Genomic DNA, 20,532 nt, shown 5'->3' with positions numbered 1-20,532 from the left:
ACCCCCACCTTCCAGTTTCACTAGTAAAATAACAACTCATCCAAGGAACTCTCTGTGAGCAGCTTGGACAGAACACTTAACAATTATTCCTACACTCAGCCCAGCTTTGCTTAACACTTCTACAGCTGTGAAATGTAAATGTGGAGAAGTGACTCAGATAAGTGCTACCCTTTTATTATGGATGTCACAGCTCTCTTCTTCCGAAGCTGTGAAAGAGATTTTCATTCTCTGCAATAAATGGTTCTTGATGTTGAGAGTCTGAGTTTGAATTCTTCAAAGAGGAGTTAGCTGATTCATTTCTTGATTTGATGAAACAAGTGAGTAGTTGATTGTGTTTGCTGGGTAATGACCGAAGGTAGAAGCAGGTTAGCAATAATAATAGGTGAAATTTTGTTTGAGGTGCAAAATTTGGGATAAATCCCAAAGTTTGACAGTGAGCCGCTTCTGTCACCTTTTAATTTCATCTTTAATTTCTCAATTTCATGCTGCCTGAAAAAACCCACACCTGAATAGTTGAAGAAAATCATACCAAACTTTGACAAACGCAGATTAATTGGGGTGTTTGGATGTGCATCCTTATGATCTTATCTTGGTGCATCCCAATTTTGCTTGTTGTTCAGGAGCTGCAAGTACCCAGCTCACCTGGGAGACACTGAAACTAGTAAAAGTAAGGGTGGAGTCCTTGTGTGATCATATCCAACAGGGCAGGCAGATAATTTGACTGTAAGGCCAACCTGCTTTAATGATATTAAAAACTTAATGAGGTGGAAATGATGATGATATAAGTTTCAGTAGTGCCTAATGTAAGATTCATCTCTCAGTTTACCGGAAGCGTTAAAGAATTCAGAAATCTGCCAAAGAATGTAATGGAGCCAGAATTTGAAGAAAGTGAGTGATGTGCTGTTAAAACAGGATTTGAACTGTTTCTTCAGCTGAAAGGAGAGTTTCCATGTGAGCCTTTGGCCAGGGTAACTGGGATAAGCAGCCTTAAGGCTGTCTGGATCCAGACCCAGCTTAGAGGCTCAATAGAACTGTTCCTTAGGGGTTTGTTTTGTGTGACACCATGAACTGGTGGAGCAGCTCATCTCTGCTGGGACAAGACCTCTCCCAGCTCCTCTCTTCCCTCTGCACAGGTCTCCCCACCTGTTTGCATGGCCAAGCTTTCAATGGGCTGATGGAGCTTTCCATAGGCTCTGGATACATCCATTTTCCATGTTGGGTGGTTTTCTGCTGTTGAAGTGACTTGAGATGAGTTACAGAGGATCTGCTGAGCACGGTAGCTGCAGAAGGTGAGCAACAGGCACAGGAGGGAAGGACTGGAACCCCTCTGGTTGAAAATAGCTGCAAATTTGGCTCACCACATCTTCCAAAACTGCAGCACAGCAAGGTGAAGGCTTTTAACATTAGCTGTGTGAGGGTGATAATCAAACAAGGTGTGTTGCACGGAACAAATTGGCTTTGAGCCTTTTTTCTTGCGAGGACATTTGACTTTAAGGAAGTCTCTTATCCTGCCTGTGTGCTTTCTTCAGGGCATTTCACAAGGAGAGGTTTAAGGAGCACTGGTGAGATGGAGGTCACCGGGCAGTCATGGATGCAGAGCCTGCCATGGGCGTTCTCTCTCAAGAGCTGCATTAAGAAACGTGGCAGAAATCAAGCTGCTTGCAGACCTTATGCTTTGCATGAGGCAGGTAAAACCCTTCCTCAGGAGCTGGGAAAAGCAGGTCACTGCAACACAGAGTGTTAATCACTAACCAGCCAGACCAAGATAAAGTGCCTTGTCGGATATGGGATGTAAGAAGAACATGGTTTCATCTGAGCAAGCATGTGTTGCATATTAATGATCGGTAAATTGGCTTTCAGGGTGTGGGGAGAAATTAAAATAAACACTGGCTTCTGGAACTCGTCTGGCTCTTCCTCCTGCAGAAGCACAGTGTAATAACAGAGGAGCAGTTTGGCTCAGGAGAATTTCAGTTTCACGTGACTGCCTGCTTTGGCCAGTGATCTCGAGCTTTGGCTTTCTCTGCTGCATGTCAGCTAGCAAAGGGCTTTAACATTTCTATCCAAAAACGTTAATGGAAGAAACTCCCTCTTCTTGTGTCACTTACCAGGAGAGAGAAGCCTGCAAGATGCTGTGCAATAAGATCTGTGGTCTCTGCCTGAGAGCCTTCCAGACTGAGTTTATAAGGTGCTGTGAGGTGAAAGAGCAAGTACAGGTGACTGGGGAGGAAAGAGCAGAGATGAAGGAGGATGAGGATTATAATTAACATGATTAGACACGAGCGTATTTGGGTGATTCAGCTGAGGTGCTGAACCCTGTGTGGAGGTTATTCGGCGTAGCCCCTCGTCATCCTGGCGTGGGAGGGTGTGAACAGTGTGTCATGGCCATCAGAATCAGCTCTTGGGAGTCTTTTCCAGAGTTATTGTCACTGTGCAGGGACGTGTTTGTGTCCTGGGTGTCTGTAACAGTGACTTTGGGTATGAGCAGTGTGTCACGGCCATCAGAATCAGCTTTTAGGAGCCTTTTCCAGGGTTAATGTTGCTGTGCAGGGACATATTTGTGTCCTGGGTGTCTTTAAGAGTGATTTTGGGTGTGAACAGTGTGTCATGGCCATCAGACCCAGCTCCTGGGAGCCTTTTCCAGGTTAGTGTCACTGTGCAGGGACATGTTCATGTGCAGGCTCCACGTTCTGGGTGTCTGTAGCAGTGATTTTGGGTGAACACATGGCCATTGGAATGAGCTCTTGGGAGCCCTTTCCAGGGCCAGTGTCACCTTGCAGGGACATATTTGTGTCTGTAGCAGTGACTTGGGGTGTGAACAGTGTGTCATGGCCATCAGAATCAGCTCTTGGGAGCCTTTTCCAGGTTAGTGTCACTGTGCAAGGACATGTTTGTGTGCAGGCTCCATATCCTGGGTGTCTTTAAGAGTGATTTTGGGTGTGAACACTCTGTAATGGCATCAGAATCAGCTCCTGGGAGCCTTTTCCAGGGTTAGTGTCACTGTGCAGGGACATGTTTGTGTGCAGGCTTCACATTCTGGGTGTCTTTAAGAGTGACTTTGGGTGTGAGCAGTGTGTCATCAGAATCAGCACTTGGGAGCACTTTCAAGGGCCAGTGTCACTGTGCAGGGACATGTTTATGTCCTGGGTGTCTGTAACAGTGATTTTGTGTGTGAACACTGTCATGGCCATCAGAATCAGCTCTTGGGAGCCCTTTCCAGGTTAGTGTCACCTTGCAGGGACATGTTTGTGTCCTGGGTGTCTGTAACAGTGATTTTGGGTGTGAACAGTGTGCCATGGCCATCAGAATCAGCTCTTGGGAGCCTTTTCCAGGGTTAGTGTCACTGTGCAGGGACATGTTTGTATCCTGGGTGTCTGTAGCAGTGACTTTGGGTGTGAACAGTGTGTCATGGCCATCAGAATGAGCTCTTGGGAGCCCTTCCCAGGGCCAGTGTCACCATACAGGGACATGTTTGTATGCAGCCTCCACATTCTGGGTGCTATAAGCAGTGACTTGGAGTGTGAACAGTGTGTGATGGCTATCAGAATGAGCTCTTGGGAGCCCTTTCCACGGCCAGTGTCACCTTGCAGGGACATATTTGTGTCTGTGTCACTTATAGCAGTGACTTTGGGTGTGAATGCTGTGTCATGGCCATCAGAATCAGCTCTTGGGAGTCTTTTCCAGAGTTATTGTCACTGTGCAGGGACGTGTTTGTGTCCTGGGTGTCTGTAACAGTGATTTTGGGTGTGAACACTGTCACGGCCATCAGAATCAGCTCTTGGGAGCCCTTTCCAGAGTTAGTGTCGCTGTGCAGGGACGTGTTTGTGTCCGGCTCCATGTCCTGAGTGTCTGTAGCAGTGATTTTGGGTGTGAACACTATGTCATGGCCATCAGAATCAGCTCCTGGGAGCCCTTTCAAGGGCCAGTGTCACTGTGCAGGGACAGGTTTGTGTCCTGGGTGTCTGTAACAGTGACTGTGGGTGTGAACACTGTGTCATGGCCATTGGAATCAGCTCCTGGGAGCCTTTTCCAGGTTAGTGTCACTGTTCAGGGACACGTTTGTGTGCAGGCTCCACGTCGTGGGTGTCTGTAGCAGTGATTTTGGGTGAACACATGGCCATTGGAATGAGCTCTTGGGAGCACTTTCCAGGGCCAGTGTCACCTTGCAGGGACATATTTGTGTCTGTAGCAGTGACTTGGGGTGTGAACAGTGTGTCATGGCATCAGAATCAGCTCTTAGGAGCCTTTTCCAGGGTTAATGTCACTGTGCAGGGACATGTTCATGTGCAGGCTCCATGTTCTGGGTGTCTTTAAGAGTGATTTTGGGTGTGAACAGTGTGTCACGGCCATCAGAATCAGCTCTTGGGAGCCCTTTCCAGGTTAGTGTCACTGTGCAGGGACATGTTTGTGTCCTGGGTGTGTTTAACAGTGATTTTGTGTGTGAACAGTGTGTCACGGCCATCAGAATCAGCTTCTGGGAGTCTTTTCCAGGGTTAGTGTCACTGTGCAGGCCCCACGTCCTATAGCAGTGTCTTAGGGTGCAGGCTGTGTGCTTTATCCCATACCTAACCCCATTTGTCACTGGGTGGATACCTTGGACTGCTGTCAGTGTTATCTGAAGCTTTTTTTTTTGCTTCCCCCGCCTCTAGGGCCGAGAGTTCTCACACACTCCAAATATCCTCATTACTCAGAGTCCACATCCCTTTGCTCAGCGTCACTGGGGAGAGCTGGACTTGCCGGGAGCCCGTGGGGGAAGGACAAACCCTCTTCTACGTGCTTGCACCTAAATTATTTTTGATGGGGCTTGAATCTCTGTGAGCAGGTGCCCCGGGACTGACAGCTGGCACTGTGTCACAGCAGTGGCCAGGGAAAATGTGCTGCAGATGGCAGGGCCAGCTTTGCTTTCCCCGCCAGCCTGTGAGGCATTGAGGGAGCAATAAGAAGAGCTGTCAAAGTGGTACCAAGCCTAAATGGTTCTTTTCCCCCAGAAGAAATTTCATACTTCACACTTGTGTATGCTGATTGTCGTTCAGTGAAACCTAAATGCTTTTTCTTGCTTTGAAAAGAGTGCTTGCTTTAAAGCTGGACGGGATCCATCCCGTCAGAATATCCCTAGAAGTGGAATTTGGCAAAAGTCCTGTTTCTATTCTCTGCCTGATGGGTGGCTGTCAGACTGCATGAATAAATTTGGTGTCTGGAGGAAGTAATGGTGTATATAATCCCAGTGCTTTAGGAGCAGCACTTGACACTCTCTCATTTCTTTATAGAGCTTGATCTGCATACAAAATGTGTGGTGGACGTGGATGCAAACAAGGTTATTCTTCACCCTGTAAACACCAACCTTTCAAAAGGAGATGCCAGGTAAGATTTTTGAATTGGGAAGGTCAGGTTGCAGAAATTAGATATGAGTCTTAACAACTAGGAAATGCAGGCCTTGATAGAAGGCTTTTCGTTAAAAAAAATTGTATATTCTTTCTGCAGTGTAATTGCCATCATCCATAAAATAAGGCTCATTTTTACCACGCTGGGAAGTTGCTTTGAAAACCTTGTGCATTTTTTTCCTGCACCCAACAACGTCTTAGTGGTTGAGTCCATGAGCATTCATTTTTTTTTCTCTGTGCTGCTGTGGGACAGGAGAAATTTAAATCTGCAAAACAATTTGAGCGAAGCACGGTTTGTCATTTTGGAATGAAACTCATTTTCACAGTTGTTTTCTTATAATGGGTCATGGTGTAAGAAGGTGAATGGGAACATTCTGGAGAGTTCTAAGAGTTTCTTGACACTGGGGCATTCCATGCATCAAAAATCCGTGGAGAAGTGGCTGAGGGTAGGGACCAGTTTGTGTCGGAATTGGCCTTAATCTGTTAAATTACTGTGAAACTGAAAAGTCATGTAGTGAGTGATAGAGTTAAGCTTGTGACTACTTAATTTATTGCTTGATGCAAGGGGAGGAAATGAAAAAATACATGCATGAAACAAAATAATGGTGCAGGAAAAGGCAAAACCTGTTGTCTGCAGTCAATCATCTGTTTTCTAGGGGGGAAAAAATGAAGAGGTCTTAAGGGTAAAAGGAGAAAGATTCAGTTAAACACATAGAAAAGCTTTGTTTAAATGTTTAAATGTTCATGTGATGCTGAGCTCTCTATCAGGGGTCAGTATTCATTAACTGACCTCTGATAATTTCAACTCCTCAAACCCAAGTGTAGCAAATGGACACGCACAGAGATCATCAGGTGCAATATTTACCTCCTATTGTCATTAGCTGAAAGATTTATTACAGACAGTGGGACTGGAGCTTTAATAAGTCACTTAAAACCAAACAGGCTGTGTGTGGGGGGTTGTTTTTGTTTGTATCAATATCCTCCTCTTCCAGGAACATGTGCATTGCTCAGCTGCCAAAACCCTGCGTTGATTTGAGCCTCTAAAAATGGCAGGAAATTGAGATTTTCAGAAGCCAAGTCAGCCACAGCTGGATTAAAAACGTTCCTCGTAGTTTCTCTAAAACATGGCAATGAAATGCCATAGGTTTATAGGGTTTATATTAGGGTTTATAGTCCCTAATACATGTTTAAAAACGTTCATGGGGCAGCCACACATCGTGCAAATCGTGTCCCTTGGCAGGGAGGGCTGTGCTGGCAGTGGCTCCAGGTCCCAGACAAGGTGGTGAGCTCAGTGTGGGAATCCAGCGCTGGAGCAAAGAATGCTTCATTTGCATCCTCACAAATGGCCAGTGCTAATCTGAGCAGGAAGCAAAGGAAATTTATACGGGGTGGTTTAATAGAAAAGAGGAAAGTGGAGGCCCATTAAGTGCACTGTGGGTTTGCCTGCACACGGTGAGACAACAGATCCCAAAAACACGAGCTGGAGCGATGAGGGTTTGGAACAGAGTCCTTGTGGAACAGGTCACACCCTTGAGGGGCTGCTGCTGAATTGTCTTGGCTTCTGCAGCTCCATCAGAGGAATCTTAAATATCAGCTCAAGGAGAAGGTTAGTTGTAGCTGCAGTTTTTCTAAGACTGGGCTTAATTTATGCTCAGGTTCTGCTTCCATTTCCAAATCCGCCATCAACTGCTTCACCTTCTATTACAAAATCAGTTCCTTTGGATTTCAGAGTTGTCTCAAGTCAGCTGAAGGAATTCTGGCAAACCTATTTACTACACGGGGAAAAGAGAAGTAATTAATATTGTAAATACACAGTTTAGGTGCTTGTAAAGCAGGGCAAGTTTGAAAACCTCCAAAGCTTTGCTGCATTTCTCATTGAGATGCCAGGGTCAATTTAGGAACTGGGAAAAGAATTTCAGAAATAGAATTCTGTGCTGTCACATCCCCACATGTCATGACTCAGCCTTGCTCTGGCAGGGAGTGACATTTGGAAAAACAACCCATGACTTTTGGATTTAAGCCTTTTTTTTTTCCCAACTTCCATCCTCTCTGGGAGAAACCAAGCCTAGGAGATGGGGAGAAGCAAATAAATCCCTAAATTTGAGGTGTGTGGGACCTGACTGTTGCATTGGGCAAATTGTGTCGGTGTAATCGCCACTGAAATGTTCTCAGGCCTTCAGAAAAGTGTCTGTAGCTGTTTCAAAGTTGGAATTAAAAATTAAGGGATGTTTTGATAACTGATGGACCTCACTTTTTCTTGTGTCTGCAAACTGAATAGATTACTTACATATTTCTCTAGAGACTTGAGGATTAATAAGTACCTGTGAAACACTTGCTCTTAAAACAAGTCTCTTTTCATATGACTGGAAAAAATCTGGTATTCTCCTGTTATTCCTTAACCAAGAAAGGACCTTTCCTGAGCTGGAGAGAGGCAGCAGTTATTTTATTGAGCAATCTTTAATGCTGTTGTGCAGGTTTCAGTAACTTGATCACGTCCAGAAGATCAATTTTAAAACCCATGGGGTGACCTCCAGGCTGGGCAGGCTTTGCTATTAACCTTGGGCTGTTGATGGGGTGGCTTTGCTTGGATGGTGGTTCCTTGTGTTAAAATTAAAATTACAGCGTGTGGAAATGCTCACCCTCTGCTTTAGCTGCCTTCACAAAATTAATTGTGACAGATCTTGGAGCTCTGTCACAAATTTCCCCGAATGACCTCTGTAAATCAAAACCTCCCCTCAAGGATGTGTGAAGCTCCAGGGATTCTCTGTGGATGGATAATGTCATTAGCATGACTTGTCCCCTCTTTTGTTTGCTTTCCCGAGCTGTCTGCTCCCTCTGCTCTCCCTGTTGCAAAGGTCAAGGCTGAAGTTTCTTTATCAACTCGGGATTTACTCCGTGTTGCAAAGATTACTCACAGCATTCTTACTCTGGCAGTGGGGCTTGGAAGAGGGTGTGAACTCATTGTGATTGAAGTGAATAGATAAGTGCTGGGCAACAACTGGGAATGTTTATGGGAATTAATTTTTTTGGAAAATCTCCAAATTGACTGTAATTACTCCAGGCTCCTTTATAGCCTTTTATTAATATTATTATTATCAAATTGCTTGCGGTGTAATTTTATACCTCCCGTTCAAGACCTGTTAAAAAGATTGATTTTTTTTGTTTGTTTTTTGACATGTCAGACAAAGGAGGTTTATTCTGTCTTGCAGACATAACTGGAATTGATGTGTAACTGATATGAGCTCAGAGATCAGTGGTGTATCAGTCTGGCACAGCCCTGTGAATCAGCCGTGGTATTTGTAAAGAAAAGCATTCATTGAATCTGCCCAGCAAACCACCCCTGAGCCTTTTTTATTAAGAGAAAATGCTTAAAAATGAAACAAGTGCTGACTTCACTGTACTTTTGTTGCAGTTTGTGGTTTCTAGCTGCATTCCCTCTTGTTTTGCAGAACAGAGAGATTCCAAAGACTGGCACAGGGTAAAAAACTCCTCCGAGGAGTGAGTGCAGCTAACTGGAGCTGACAAGTGTGTTAAAGCAGGCTGGGTTTTTCCTCTTCAGCTATTGTAATGTCTTTATAATTAGTGCTTTGTAGTAGATAATTCAGTAAATGAGGATCTTTCTAAAGATCTGCTTTTATTGTATCTATTTCTGGATTTAAACCACTTTTCTATACTCTCACACATTTTTTTTGCTCATCAAGTTGTGGTGCTTAAACTCAATTTGGTTGTTTTTAAGAAGTTCTGAAAATTGAGAAGGGGTCTGTTGTTATCTTAGGCTTGAGGATTTTTGTAGCCTTGCAGCAGCTGAGCTCAGTGATTTCTGCTTTGATGAGGAACTGGGTGAAGCCCATGTATATTTGACATAGGAAAGAATAATTTTAGAAGATTCTTCTGCCATTCCAATTCCCATTTTCTTTCTGAGACATATGACAGTGCTGAAGAAGGTGGTGAGGAGATGGGGCTTGGAGCTGGGGTGGTGGAAAATGTCCCTGCCCATGGCAGGGGGTTGGAATGGGATAAGGTTTAAGATCCTTCGAACCCCAACTATGATTTAAGTGGGTAATAAATTGCTGATTTCAGGGGGATGATGGACTTCAGGCAGCATTTGGGTTAAAATGAACAGCCCAGCATGTTAAAGCTCTCCTGAGTTTGTCTTTGGACTGAAGTTTCTTACAAAGCTGAAGCAGCTTTTAATCCTCTTGAAGAAATGAAGATCAGGGCCAATTCAGACAGAATCCTGGCAAAGATTTAGATATTGAGAAAATGCTACCAGAAAACAAGAATGGGGCTCTCAAGGACTAACCAACATGAGTTCACTCTTTTTAAAGGGTTAAGCGCAAAGCGAAGGAACGGCAACAAACACACGTGACTTCAAATTTAAAAACAAACAGACCGGTTGCTAAAAACTGGAATGGGGTGTTCTTGCAAGCCCACACAGGCTCCCCGTGCTGTGTGTCAGCCTGGAATCCCGTGCTGCAGAGGCAGGAGCATGTGGGGAGGCAGGATAAGCTCCTGCTTGGCACAGCTTACACAATGTTGGGTCTGCCCAGAGCAAGGTGAAGCCGCCTTTCACCTGCCTGGGTGTGTGGGTGACTCCTCAGCGTGACTCCAGAACTCCCCTCAAAGCTGCTCAAAGCTGGAAATAAGTCATGACTTAGCAGCTCTTGCTGTGGGGAGTGTTAGAGACCTCGAGCTGCCTCAATCATGACAGGAAATGATAATTTCAGTCTGGAGGTGACTGAGTGGTGAGGTGGTAAAACTGTGTGTAAATGGATTTCTGGTGCAAAAGTTGTAGATAAGGGAGTGTGTTCATGTTGGGGTAGATGTACATTGAGTGGAGAAACAATTATAAATAAAAAATACCCCTGTGATGTGGTAAAGTATATATAGCACATATTTCAGTGAGCTGTACAAGGAATATATGTGGAATGATAAGTGAAAATCCCATTTAAAGGAAAATGGGCAAAAATCGAAAGCATCATGGTCCTGTTTACCTTTGCTCTATATCTTTCAATTTTGTGCACACAAACATCCATGGGCCTCACTCAGAGTGAGGATGCCTGGAGAGGGAATTCTGACAGGATTATATAGATGTTTTTAAAATGTAGATATTTATGAACTGGAAAACTTGACTGGTGGGAGTAAGCAGGAAAAATTGACTTCTCAATAATAATTCATAGCAGTAGGAGCACATTGGGGTGCAGACTTCACTTCCACCCTAGGAAAGGGCATGCATGATCAGGAAAGGAGGCAAATGTGTCAAGGCATTGCTATTTATGGAACTAATCTGCAGAACTGCACACTCCCAAGAAAACAGGCAATTACTGGTAGATAGTCATGGAAAAATGCCCACATTTTCTTGAGAATCACCCAGGATCCTGCCTGATGTTAGGCAAGAACCACTTGGAGGGCTGTCTCATCTCGGGCATCTGTGTCCCCAGCTGTTCCTGCATTTGGCTGAGGAGTCTCAGCTGTTGGACACCACCAGAAATGGAATATTGGGCTTGCTGAACCATTTGCATGCTGTGGCACGGTCGCTGTTTGACAGCAGAGCAATTTAAAGGGTGAAATATTATTCTCTTTGAAGATGGGTGAAAGGTAATTGCTGTGCCTTTGCTTCTCCATATCTTTCCTGGCATTGTATTAATTCTGTATAAACTGCTGGGGGTGGGGAAAATTCAGATTAGGAAGGGACACAGAATTGCATTTAAGCAGTTGCATTAATGGCTCCCTTGGCTGAGGTGTCACATTGGTGCATAAAATTCTGAAATTGAAATTTCTGGGTTAGATGTTAGCTCAGCATTGTCATCCAGGGCACAGATCTGTGCAAAGTTTTCATGTGCAGCAATGTTCCAGGAAGTTTGGGGGGAAGGGAGTGTGTGTGTATTCCAGAGGCCAAGAGCTGACATCCAGAAAAAAGGGAAGTCTGCCCCTCTTGACATCCAAACTGGTGAGTTTTGGGCACACAGGAAGTTCCTGTTTGCAAAAACAGCACCATGAGATTTTCCTGCACTGCCAGCTTGGCCTCTGTTGCATCCCTGCTCAACTCTTATTTCAAGCATGAGCTTGTTCTGTAAAATTTATAGTTATTTCTGCTGGATTTTATTGGTTGCTGAACAGCCTGAAGAAGTTGGAAGAGAAGGGAATAATATAGCTGATTTAAAACTGACAGAGTAATTTAAATAAGTGAATGAAATTGTGGTGAGAACATTGGTTTTTCAGTCTGCTATCAAACCTTATTTTTTAGGAAGTGGTATCAAACCTATAATTTGGCAGTGAACTTGTGCTGGGGTAGGTTTAGGTTGGATATTAAGAACAATTTCTTCGCTGGGAGGATTTCAAGCGTTGGAAGGGGCTGCCCAGGAGGTGCTGGAGTCCTCATCCCTGGAGGGATTTAAAAGTTCTGTGGATGTTGTGGCACTTGGGGACACAGGGCAATGCTGGGAGAAGGGCTGGAACTGATGGTCTTAGAGGACTTCTCATCATTCCATGTGCACTAGGGCTGCATACAGTTCCCAGTCATTTGTATCTCTAAAAATTATCTTCTGATGTTAAAATTACACGACTGAACGCTTCTGATGAATTTCTGCAGTCCCTAGAAATAATTTTGTTAAAAGTGTCCTGGGGACAGCAGGACTGGCTCTGCCCCTGCACCTCCCCAGGCTTTGGCTGCACAGGGGAAAAATGAATTTGCACAAGGAGGTGAAGACTCACCACATAAAATCCTTATCTCGTGTAAAATTGAGAAGTGGGAGTTCTGCCAGGAGAGAAGGGGCTTGCTGCAAGTTTTGCTTTTGAGGAAGTGTTTACTCCAACTCACATGCTTTGACTGAAGTAAAAGTGAAAATCCAAGACAGAATCCCTCCATTAATTTTTGTGATGGATAAAAAGTAAGCAGAAGTTTTGAGCTGTGCTTGTGTGTGTCAATGTGCTTAAAACAGACCCGTAACTTATTTTTTATTGCTTAAGTAAATAAATGGTGAGACTTGTGTTAATGATTTCTTTTATAGCTGATTCCCTTCCCAGCAGCTGGGCCACACCTATTTACATCTACCTTTTTTTTTTAATGGCAAACATAGCCATAGCTAATTAGGATTATCTGTTATTTCAAAGCTCTGTGCCCATGTGGCAAGTGAAAACTGCTTTAACATGAGCCATATCCTCTTTAAGTGAGAATTGGGTGGCTATGTCACTACTGGAATCATCCTTGGCCCCCTAATAGTCCTTGGAGGAAATCAAAGAGGCTTTTTTTGATCTTGCTGCTCATTTGACCAAGTTGGTAATAACCTTCTGCATTGGAGGGAAAGAGCAAATAGATGAAAAAAATGAATTTATTTCACATCACGTGATCTGAAGTACAACCCTCAACTTGTGCTTTATTGATTCGTAATCTCTGGTGCTTTTTCTCCTTAAAACCCCCAACATTTGTAAAATTCTTCACTAAATTGAAGGGGTTTTGCTGTGCAGTGTAGCTGCAAGTTCTGAAGGACTGGTGGGGTTGTTGACCTGCTTGCAGACACCATTTGAAGGTTGATGGTGATAATTACTCCAGGAAAACCTCCAGGAAAACTCCTCTGGAGCTGGCAAAGGCTTTTGGCTGGGATTTCTCCAAGGAGTTGACTTCTGCTGCAAACAGAAAATTACCTTCCCACAGTGGTACCCACTTCCACTGGCCACTTCCCAGAGCTGGGTTGTTTTCTCAAAAAAAACCCCAGTGCAACCACAAAACCAAACCAAAACCCCTCTTGGTGCCGTGTCGAAGCCATTAGAATGAATGTGTTTAATATTTGAGTGGGATGTAGCTTTTATTGAACCATTTATGGCAATTTTGAGGGAACTGTCTCAACAGTTTTGGTTTTCTAGCCCACGTATATCTGAAGCTTTCAGTAACAGGTTGTTGAAGCTTGAAGGAGACTGAAGTTGTAATTGTTCTGTTGACTTGTTAAATCTACAAACCAGACAAATTCTTTTGTTTTGGGAGGAGTCTATGTCCCTCTCTCTATATCTCACTGATTTATGCTCAGCCAGTTTTGTTTTGGGGATATTTGAGTTTGAACTCCAAAGTCTTGATCTGAGATTAATATAATGTTGCAGTCATTTTGATTGTGTAGATGTATCCCCCAGGCTAATTTGAAATAAGATAATCTGAATGTTCAGGGTTGAGCTGCTTTGGCAGGACAAGGTTTGATGCTCTCCTAAGAGGGTGGATGATGCCCCATCATATTATCAGTGCTTGTATGGTCAGCTGGAAGGCACAGGCAGATAATAGCTCATAAAATCTTTTAATTTCCTTGTATTTTGGAAAATGGAATAGGAAAACTGTCAGGGTTTGTTTCCTAAATTATATACAGGCTTAGTATGAAAAGTAAAGGAGAAACTTCTTAGTATCTTACAGTCATTCCTGAGGAAATTTGAACAAATTTTTAGAGTTACTTGAATGCATCAGTTTGAGATAATTTGTCCTTTTTTGTTGTGGTGTTGTTAATTTTAGAATGGCACTGTTGCACTTGATGCTACCTTACACTTATGGGGTTTATTCTGATTTTGTCACCAGCTCTGTAAATAAAGCTGCTGAATAAAGAGGAACTTGTTTCTCTCTGTGTTTGTTACAATCAAATGATAAAATTGGAATTGCTGTAGCACCTCAAGATTTGCTTCAATATTTGATGTTCCTCCACCTATTTAAATTTCAGTAGATGAGGAAAAAACACAACAGGCCTGTTTGTTCTCCACCTCCTGTGAGCAGAAATCAGCAATCAGCATCTTGTAGGTATTTCTGCTTTCTGGTTTCCATGAGCTTGGTCTGCAGGAATGCAGCATCTTGCATGGGCAACACCCTTCCCTCTGCTGGGAATGCTTTTCCTTCATAGAAAAAAGCTCTGGAAGTCTGTTTATGGCCTCCTCCTAAAAGGAGCACACTAAATTTTGTGTTGTTGCAGTTTTGGAAGTACCAAACCATCTTCTTTTGGTTGTCATTTGCATTAAAATAAGTTCTATCTTTATCTACTGGTTTTGTGTGGAGCAGGATGGATTCTGGGGATATAAATCTGGCTGTGGGGTGAGCAGTGCATTCACTGCTCTGGGAGTGTGTCAAATAAAATGACATTTTAATTAGTGCTCGAAAGTTCAGGGCGGCCTTGATAAGCACAAGGTTTGATAAGCATACAGTGCCTTACATAACTAATTATCCAGTTGGAGCTCCTTTGAGGAGAGGAGCAATCAGGGTAATGGTGATTTTTTTGGCTAAAGGAAGAGGGATGGACATGAAGGATATCATGGGAGGAATGATGGAATTCTCCAAGAGCAGTGGCTGCACAAGGGGATTAAAGTTTTGCCTCAGCTCTACCATATGCTCCTTATCTGACTGTGAACTGCAGATTCCTCTCTTCCATTTCAAGCCTCTAAAATAAATCTATCATGTTTTCCATTTTTTTGGTTGGTATCTATTCCAAGAAACAATTTACTGTGTGGGAGGGTGGCTTTTTATTGTTTGAGGAGGATGACTTTTGGTTTGTTATTGTTGTTGTCTTGGGGGTTTTTTGTGTGTGTTAGGGCATTTTTTTGGTCTTTTTTTTTTCCCAGCAAGAAGCTTCCTATGCTGGTGTATAATTAATGAGGTCACATCACTCAGTGGGGCCAGAACTCTGGGCCTTTATATTGTGGCAGTGACGTAAGGAAACCCTATATCTTAATGTGTATTGTCTGAGCTTCTTAGGCTCAGCCACTTACTTGATTTTCAGCCTTTTGGAAGGCACAATACCATTTTCTTCCTTTCTCCTCAGGGTTTGCAGCCTCCTGCCAGCGTTTTGTTCTGTCCCTCAGCAGTGGTGGCCTTGCTGTGCTGATCAGATAAATGAAATGAAATGAAGGAACAGGATATCCACTCAGCTTTATCTGAACAGTCCTGCAGTGACGAGCACTTCCAGCTCTCTGGGTTTTTTAAAGGATTACTTGCCTATGTTTATGATGTGAATTTTATCTATATTTCAAATATAGATATTTGAATATAGTATGTTCAAATGTAATCACTCAGAAATAGTACCTATTATGAATAACTCCAGTCAAAATTTAACTCTGATCAAACTGCCAGAGGGCAGGGATAGATGGGATATTGGGAAGGAATTTTTCCCTGTGAGGGTGGTTAGATGGGATATTGGGAAGGAATTCTTCCCTGTGAGAGTGGTTAGATGGGATATTGGGAAGGAATTCTTCCCTGTGAGGGTGGTTAGATGGGATATTGGGAAGGAATTCCAGCCTGTGAGGGTGGGCAGGCCCTGGCACAGGTTTTCCAGAGAAGCTGTGGCTGCCCCTGGATCCCTGGAAGTGTCCAAGGCCAGGTTGGATGGGCTTAGAGCACCCTGGGACAGTGGAAGGTGTCCTGCCCATGCCAGGGGTTTGAAAGTGGGTGATCTTGAAGGTCCTTTTCCACCCAAACCATTCTGGAATTCTGTGGCAGTGACATTATCCATTGTTTTATTCTTCTGTTAAACCTTTTTCTGGTTTGAAGGCTCTTCTCCCTGCTCCTCTGAGCTCTTGGAATGGAATTTGCCATCAGTGAACTTCTATGTTGAAATGCGTGTATGTCACAGTCCGTATATTTCTGATTCCTTCCCAAAAATGTGCCTAAGATAACATCTTTGCAGAGTTTGCAGCCGTGGCACCATGAAAAGGGAGGACTTCAATGTGCTCTGCTGAAACTTCAGAGGTGTGAAGTAAAAAAAAAAAAAAAGAAAAGAAAAAAGAGAGAAAAACCATATGCAGATTTTGTGGCAGAGAAGAGAGAAATAGGGATGGTTGTGAGAGGAAGCAATTTTCTGGTTGCTGAAACCACATTTGCACCAGCTGAGGCTTAGCAGCATCTCTACTGCCTGCAAGTTTTCTTATTTAAACACCTGCCCTAAGCAGCAAAGAGGCTGTGAAGCAACTCCATGCTGAAACCTCCCACCCTTGCTCTGCCCCTGCCTGTGCAAATCCTCTCTGCAGAGTTTGCACACGTGGTTTGATCTCTCCCTGTCACTGAGGTATTTTCCTGTGCTGCTAAGAGTTTAACTGAATTGCAGGAGGAGCACTGGGCAAGCCTTCCCCGGTGTTCCCAGTGCAGGAATTATGTGGGATTAGCAGAACCATGGCAGGTTCACACTGCACAGGAGTGCAAGGGGTCCAGAGTAAGCTCAATTCTGTGTGCTGAGTAATTTCTGCAGCATGTGGTCATAGGTTTGGAACTGGGCATAGTCCTCCATGATTTTGATAATTAAGAATCTCTTGGTTAAGTAGTGAGGTGTTTCACTCGTGAAGGTGGCACAAGGTGAAACTGGAGGAGTTCTCTGAGGGTGTGTGATGTCTATCCTGGTACAGCTTTTTGTGGAATGATGTCAGTCTTTGGAAACACAGGAAGATTGGAGCTGGAAGGGGCCTGAGAGAATGAGATTCCAACCCCTGCCAGGGGCAGGGACACCTTCTACTATTCCAGGCTGCTCCAAGCCCTGTCCAGCCTGGCCTTGGACACTTCCAGGGATCCAGGGGCAGCCACAGCTTCCCTGAGAACCTGTGCCAAAGCCTCACCAACCTCACAGGGAGGAATTCCTTCCCAATATCCCATCTAAGTCTCTCCTTTTCCAGTTTGAGGCCATTCCCTGTGTCCTGTCCCTCCATTCCTTATCCCAAGCCCCTCTCCAGCTCTCCTGGAGCCCCTTTAGGCTCTGTAAGGTGCTCTGAGCTCTCCCTGGATCCTTCTCTTCTCCAGGTGAGCACCCCCAGCTCTCCCAGCCTGGCTCCAGAGCAGAGGGGCTGCAGCTCTCAGAGCATCTCCGTGGCCTCCTCTGGACTCTCTCCAGCAGCTCCACGTCTTCCTTGTGCAGGATCTCCAGGGCTGGATGCAGTGTCCCAGGTTGGATCTCATCTGAGCAGGGCAGTGAGGGAGAACCCTCCCCTCCCCTGCTGCCTGTGCTGTGGGATGAGCCCAGGGTTGGCTTTCTGGGCTGAGTTTGCTGTGCACTCTTTAGTCAAACATTTCCTCATACCTTTATTTTCTTTGTCCTCTAGTCCTGTTTAGGTTTCTCAGGTGACATTTTCCCAGGTCAGGTCATGCCAACAACGCCTTTCCAGAGGCCGTGGCTGAGTTTCCTGTGCTCTGTGACATCTCTTCTGCTGGGCAAGGAGATCACCCCATCTTCTGCTGAGCAAGGAGATCACCTGGCTGCCCCCAGGTCAGAGATGTGAGAGGCAGAGCAGTCCTGGAATACTTTGGAATTGCTCTTGGAGTGGTGGCAGGCTGACTCAGGGCAGTCTTGAATACAAGGATGTGCCTGTGGAGCCTGGAAGGGGCCTCTGGAGGTATCTGCTCCATCCCTCCCTCCTCAGACAGGGGAGCTGTTCACCCAGGATTATGTCCAGATTTTTTTTTAATATCTCCAGAGATAATTTATGTAGCTCTCTGTGCATGAATAAAACCATAAGTTGTTTGTATACTGCTGAAGAGTGACCTGATTCCGAGCGGAATTTGGATTGCACCTGCCTTGCTGAGATGTGGGAGCTAAGCTGACAGAAGTCAGTGTATAAATATCAGCTGTCACTGGATAATTGTGTCCATAATTAATATGTTTGAAAGTGAGAGACAAGTTGGTTTTCAAGGCAGTAGTGATATCAGCAGTTGATTGTAGCTTCGTTTGTGAGGGGTTGTTGGCAAGCCACAAGTCTGCACCTTTTGGTAAATTATATTTAGCAGGACATCCATCCAGAAACCAAAAAAATTCATCACAATTATCTAATGTCCATCTTGAACAATTATCTTCCAAATGAAAGTTTAGCTTATACCTCCTGTTGAAGTGGTATCCAAAGAAATTCCATTTCAAGCAGTGCTGAGTGCTTCTTGTGTTATTGGCTGCTTTGGCTTGCGTGGAAACAACCTCTGCAGGACGTCCTTTGTCCTAAAAAATCAAGGATTTAAAACTTATTTTTTCTTTCCTTCAGTCATTTTTCATTTGGGGAAGATCTTGCCTGAGTTTTGGGGTTGACTCTGGGAGGCTCTTCAGCACATCAGCAATTATAAAAAACCTTTAGCAAAATTTGCCAGACACCCTCTAGGTTACCATGGCTTTTGAAACAACATTTTTTCCTTACATTTTGAACATTAACTACTTGGATCCTTGAACCTTGACAAAGGCAGGTGCTTTTAAGGTGTTTTTTTTCTTAGGAAAAACGTTGGATAGGAGATTTGAACAGATTAATTCAGACACTGCAGGTGGGGTAGAAAGTGTTTAGGACTTCATGTGCTCTGGTCATGCCTCCTGTGCCTTAGACTTGCTGCAACAAATACAATTCCAAAGACTTCACTGGCACCACTAACAAGTTCTAAAACTGTTGCCAAGTTGCATAGAAGTCATTAAGCCTTGTTTATTGTCAGGATTAATGCTTAGAAGGAGCTTGATTCCTTCGGGAAAAGTATTGAAATCCATCCTTGCAGAAAAATGAAGTTAATTTTTATCACAAAAGAAAGTAACTTGACATCTTAGTCTCTCCTGGCATCTTAAAGGCCAACAAGAAACTAATTACAGCATAATTGTGGTTTCTCCTGCTGTTGTCCCATCTGTGTACAGTGGTTTATAAGATATTATAAAAATGGATTAAATGGCCATAAGTTAAAAATCTTTGCTGTTTTGCAAATGATTGGTCTTGTAATTATAACTGGAGTTTTGGAGCAAGTTTTTAATCTGTATTTGCAGGGGAACATAATGAAAAAAAAAGAGTTTATAGTCAGACTTGAAAATCTATTTATGGGAACTCAAAAAGCAGGAAAAATCTTATGCTGAAACAGTTACCAAATTTTTAATTATGATTTGAAGGATGTCATTTGAAGACCTTTTAAAACCTATTTATAAACACAATTCTTTTGGAATACAGTACCAAAGGCAGTATGGAAAATGAGTAATAATGGCAGGAGTACAGTATAAGATAATTGTTCTCCCTTAAAAGGAGATACTCAGTTTATTATTTGAATTCCAAGTCTCTGGAGCCTGCTCTCATGTGAGTCTCTGATGCTTTATAGGGAATCTTTCATTGCTAAACCAACTGAATAATCTGAAATTATGGCTTCTCCTGTAAGGCTCATTTGTAGACTTTTTTTTGTTATTAATGCTAAAGAAAGAAAAAAAATCAGACCAATGGTGCGTTAGAATTTGGGGAAGGGTTTCAGACCTTGTTCCAGTTTTTGGGTGACAGAAGGGACCCCAGAATGGCCTTGCAGACTCTCTGTGGGGTGACCTCACCCTGTTGCCATGGCTCTTCCCAGGAAGGGCACAGTGCCTGAGACAAAGCAAAAGAGAGAATTATCTAAAGAGAGAATTTGCTGCTGCTGCAGGATTTGTGCAGAAGACCTGTAGTGGTCACAAAGGATAAAGAACAGCCACAGAAAGTGATTTCTGTGCTTTCAAGACGATGCTTGTCCAGGAGGTGCCTCTGTCACCTTCTCTGTCATCTCCTTTCCATTTCATCCATCGTGTTTGTGATGTACAAACATGGATAGGCAAACTGTCGGCATGATCTGAGTGGAATATATCAAATTACAGAATGGCTCAGGTAGGAAGAGACCTTAAAACTGATCCCATTCCAACTCCAACACCTCCCACTGTCCCAGGTTGCTCCAAGCCCCATCCAGGCTGGAACATTTCACAGATCCAGGGCAGCCACAGCTTCCCTGGGCAGCCTCTGCCAGTGTTTTACCAGTTCTGCAGGATTTTGGGGAGCACAGCTCTCATTTATGTGTGGTACCTCAGTTTGCTGCCCAGGAAGCAGGGGTAGATGGATTACTGAGTTTTTTGGGTTCCAGTCAGCTGTTAAATGCTGCAGAGTGGTTGTAACACCAAACTGGGGTGGTTTTGTGCTGTGCTGGGCCTCAGGAGCATTTTTCCACCTCTGAGCTGCTGATGCAGGGTATTTAACTTCAGCAAGGCAAACCCCAAACCTGAGCAATTCTGAGGAGGCATCAAACCCCAGCATTTTCTGCCCTCTTGGGTGAATCTCCCTTTTTAAAGGTTGTGCTTTTCCTGCCCTGGTGTTCTTGCCTGTGTGACCACTGCTCTAAATGTTGTATTAATTTTAAAGTAACACACAGCTATGAGTTATTTCTCTGGTAACTTGGAGTATTTGATGGAATCAG

General features: G+C 43.9%; 1 protein-coding gene across 5 annotated transcripts in view; it reads left to right on the top strand.

The window, feature by feature from the left end:
- Positions 1 to 20,532, top strand: part of KIF13B (kinesin family member 13B) — a 121,445-nt gene that overhangs the window by 7,192 nt on the left and 93,721 nt on the right. For all 5 annotated transcript variants that reach the window (XM_063422946.1, XM_063422929.1, XM_063422960.1 and 2 more), the window contains exon 2: positions 5,265 to 5,358. In XM_063422946.1, coding sequence (XP_063279016.1) covers positions 5,265 to 5,358 — 94 coding nt within the window. The remainder of the gene's footprint in view (positions 1 to 5,264; positions 5,359 to 20,532) is intronic.

Source organism: Prinia subflava, chromosome 2 (genome assembly GCF_021018805.1).
Source record: "Prinia subflava isolate CZ2003 ecotype Zambia chromosome 2, Cam_Psub_1.2, whole genome shotgun sequence".
Taxonomy (NCBI): domain Eukaryota; kingdom Metazoa; phylum Chordata; class Aves; order Passeriformes; family Cisticolidae; genus Prinia; species Prinia subflava.
This window is presented reverse-complemented; position numbering and strand designations above follow the sequence as displayed.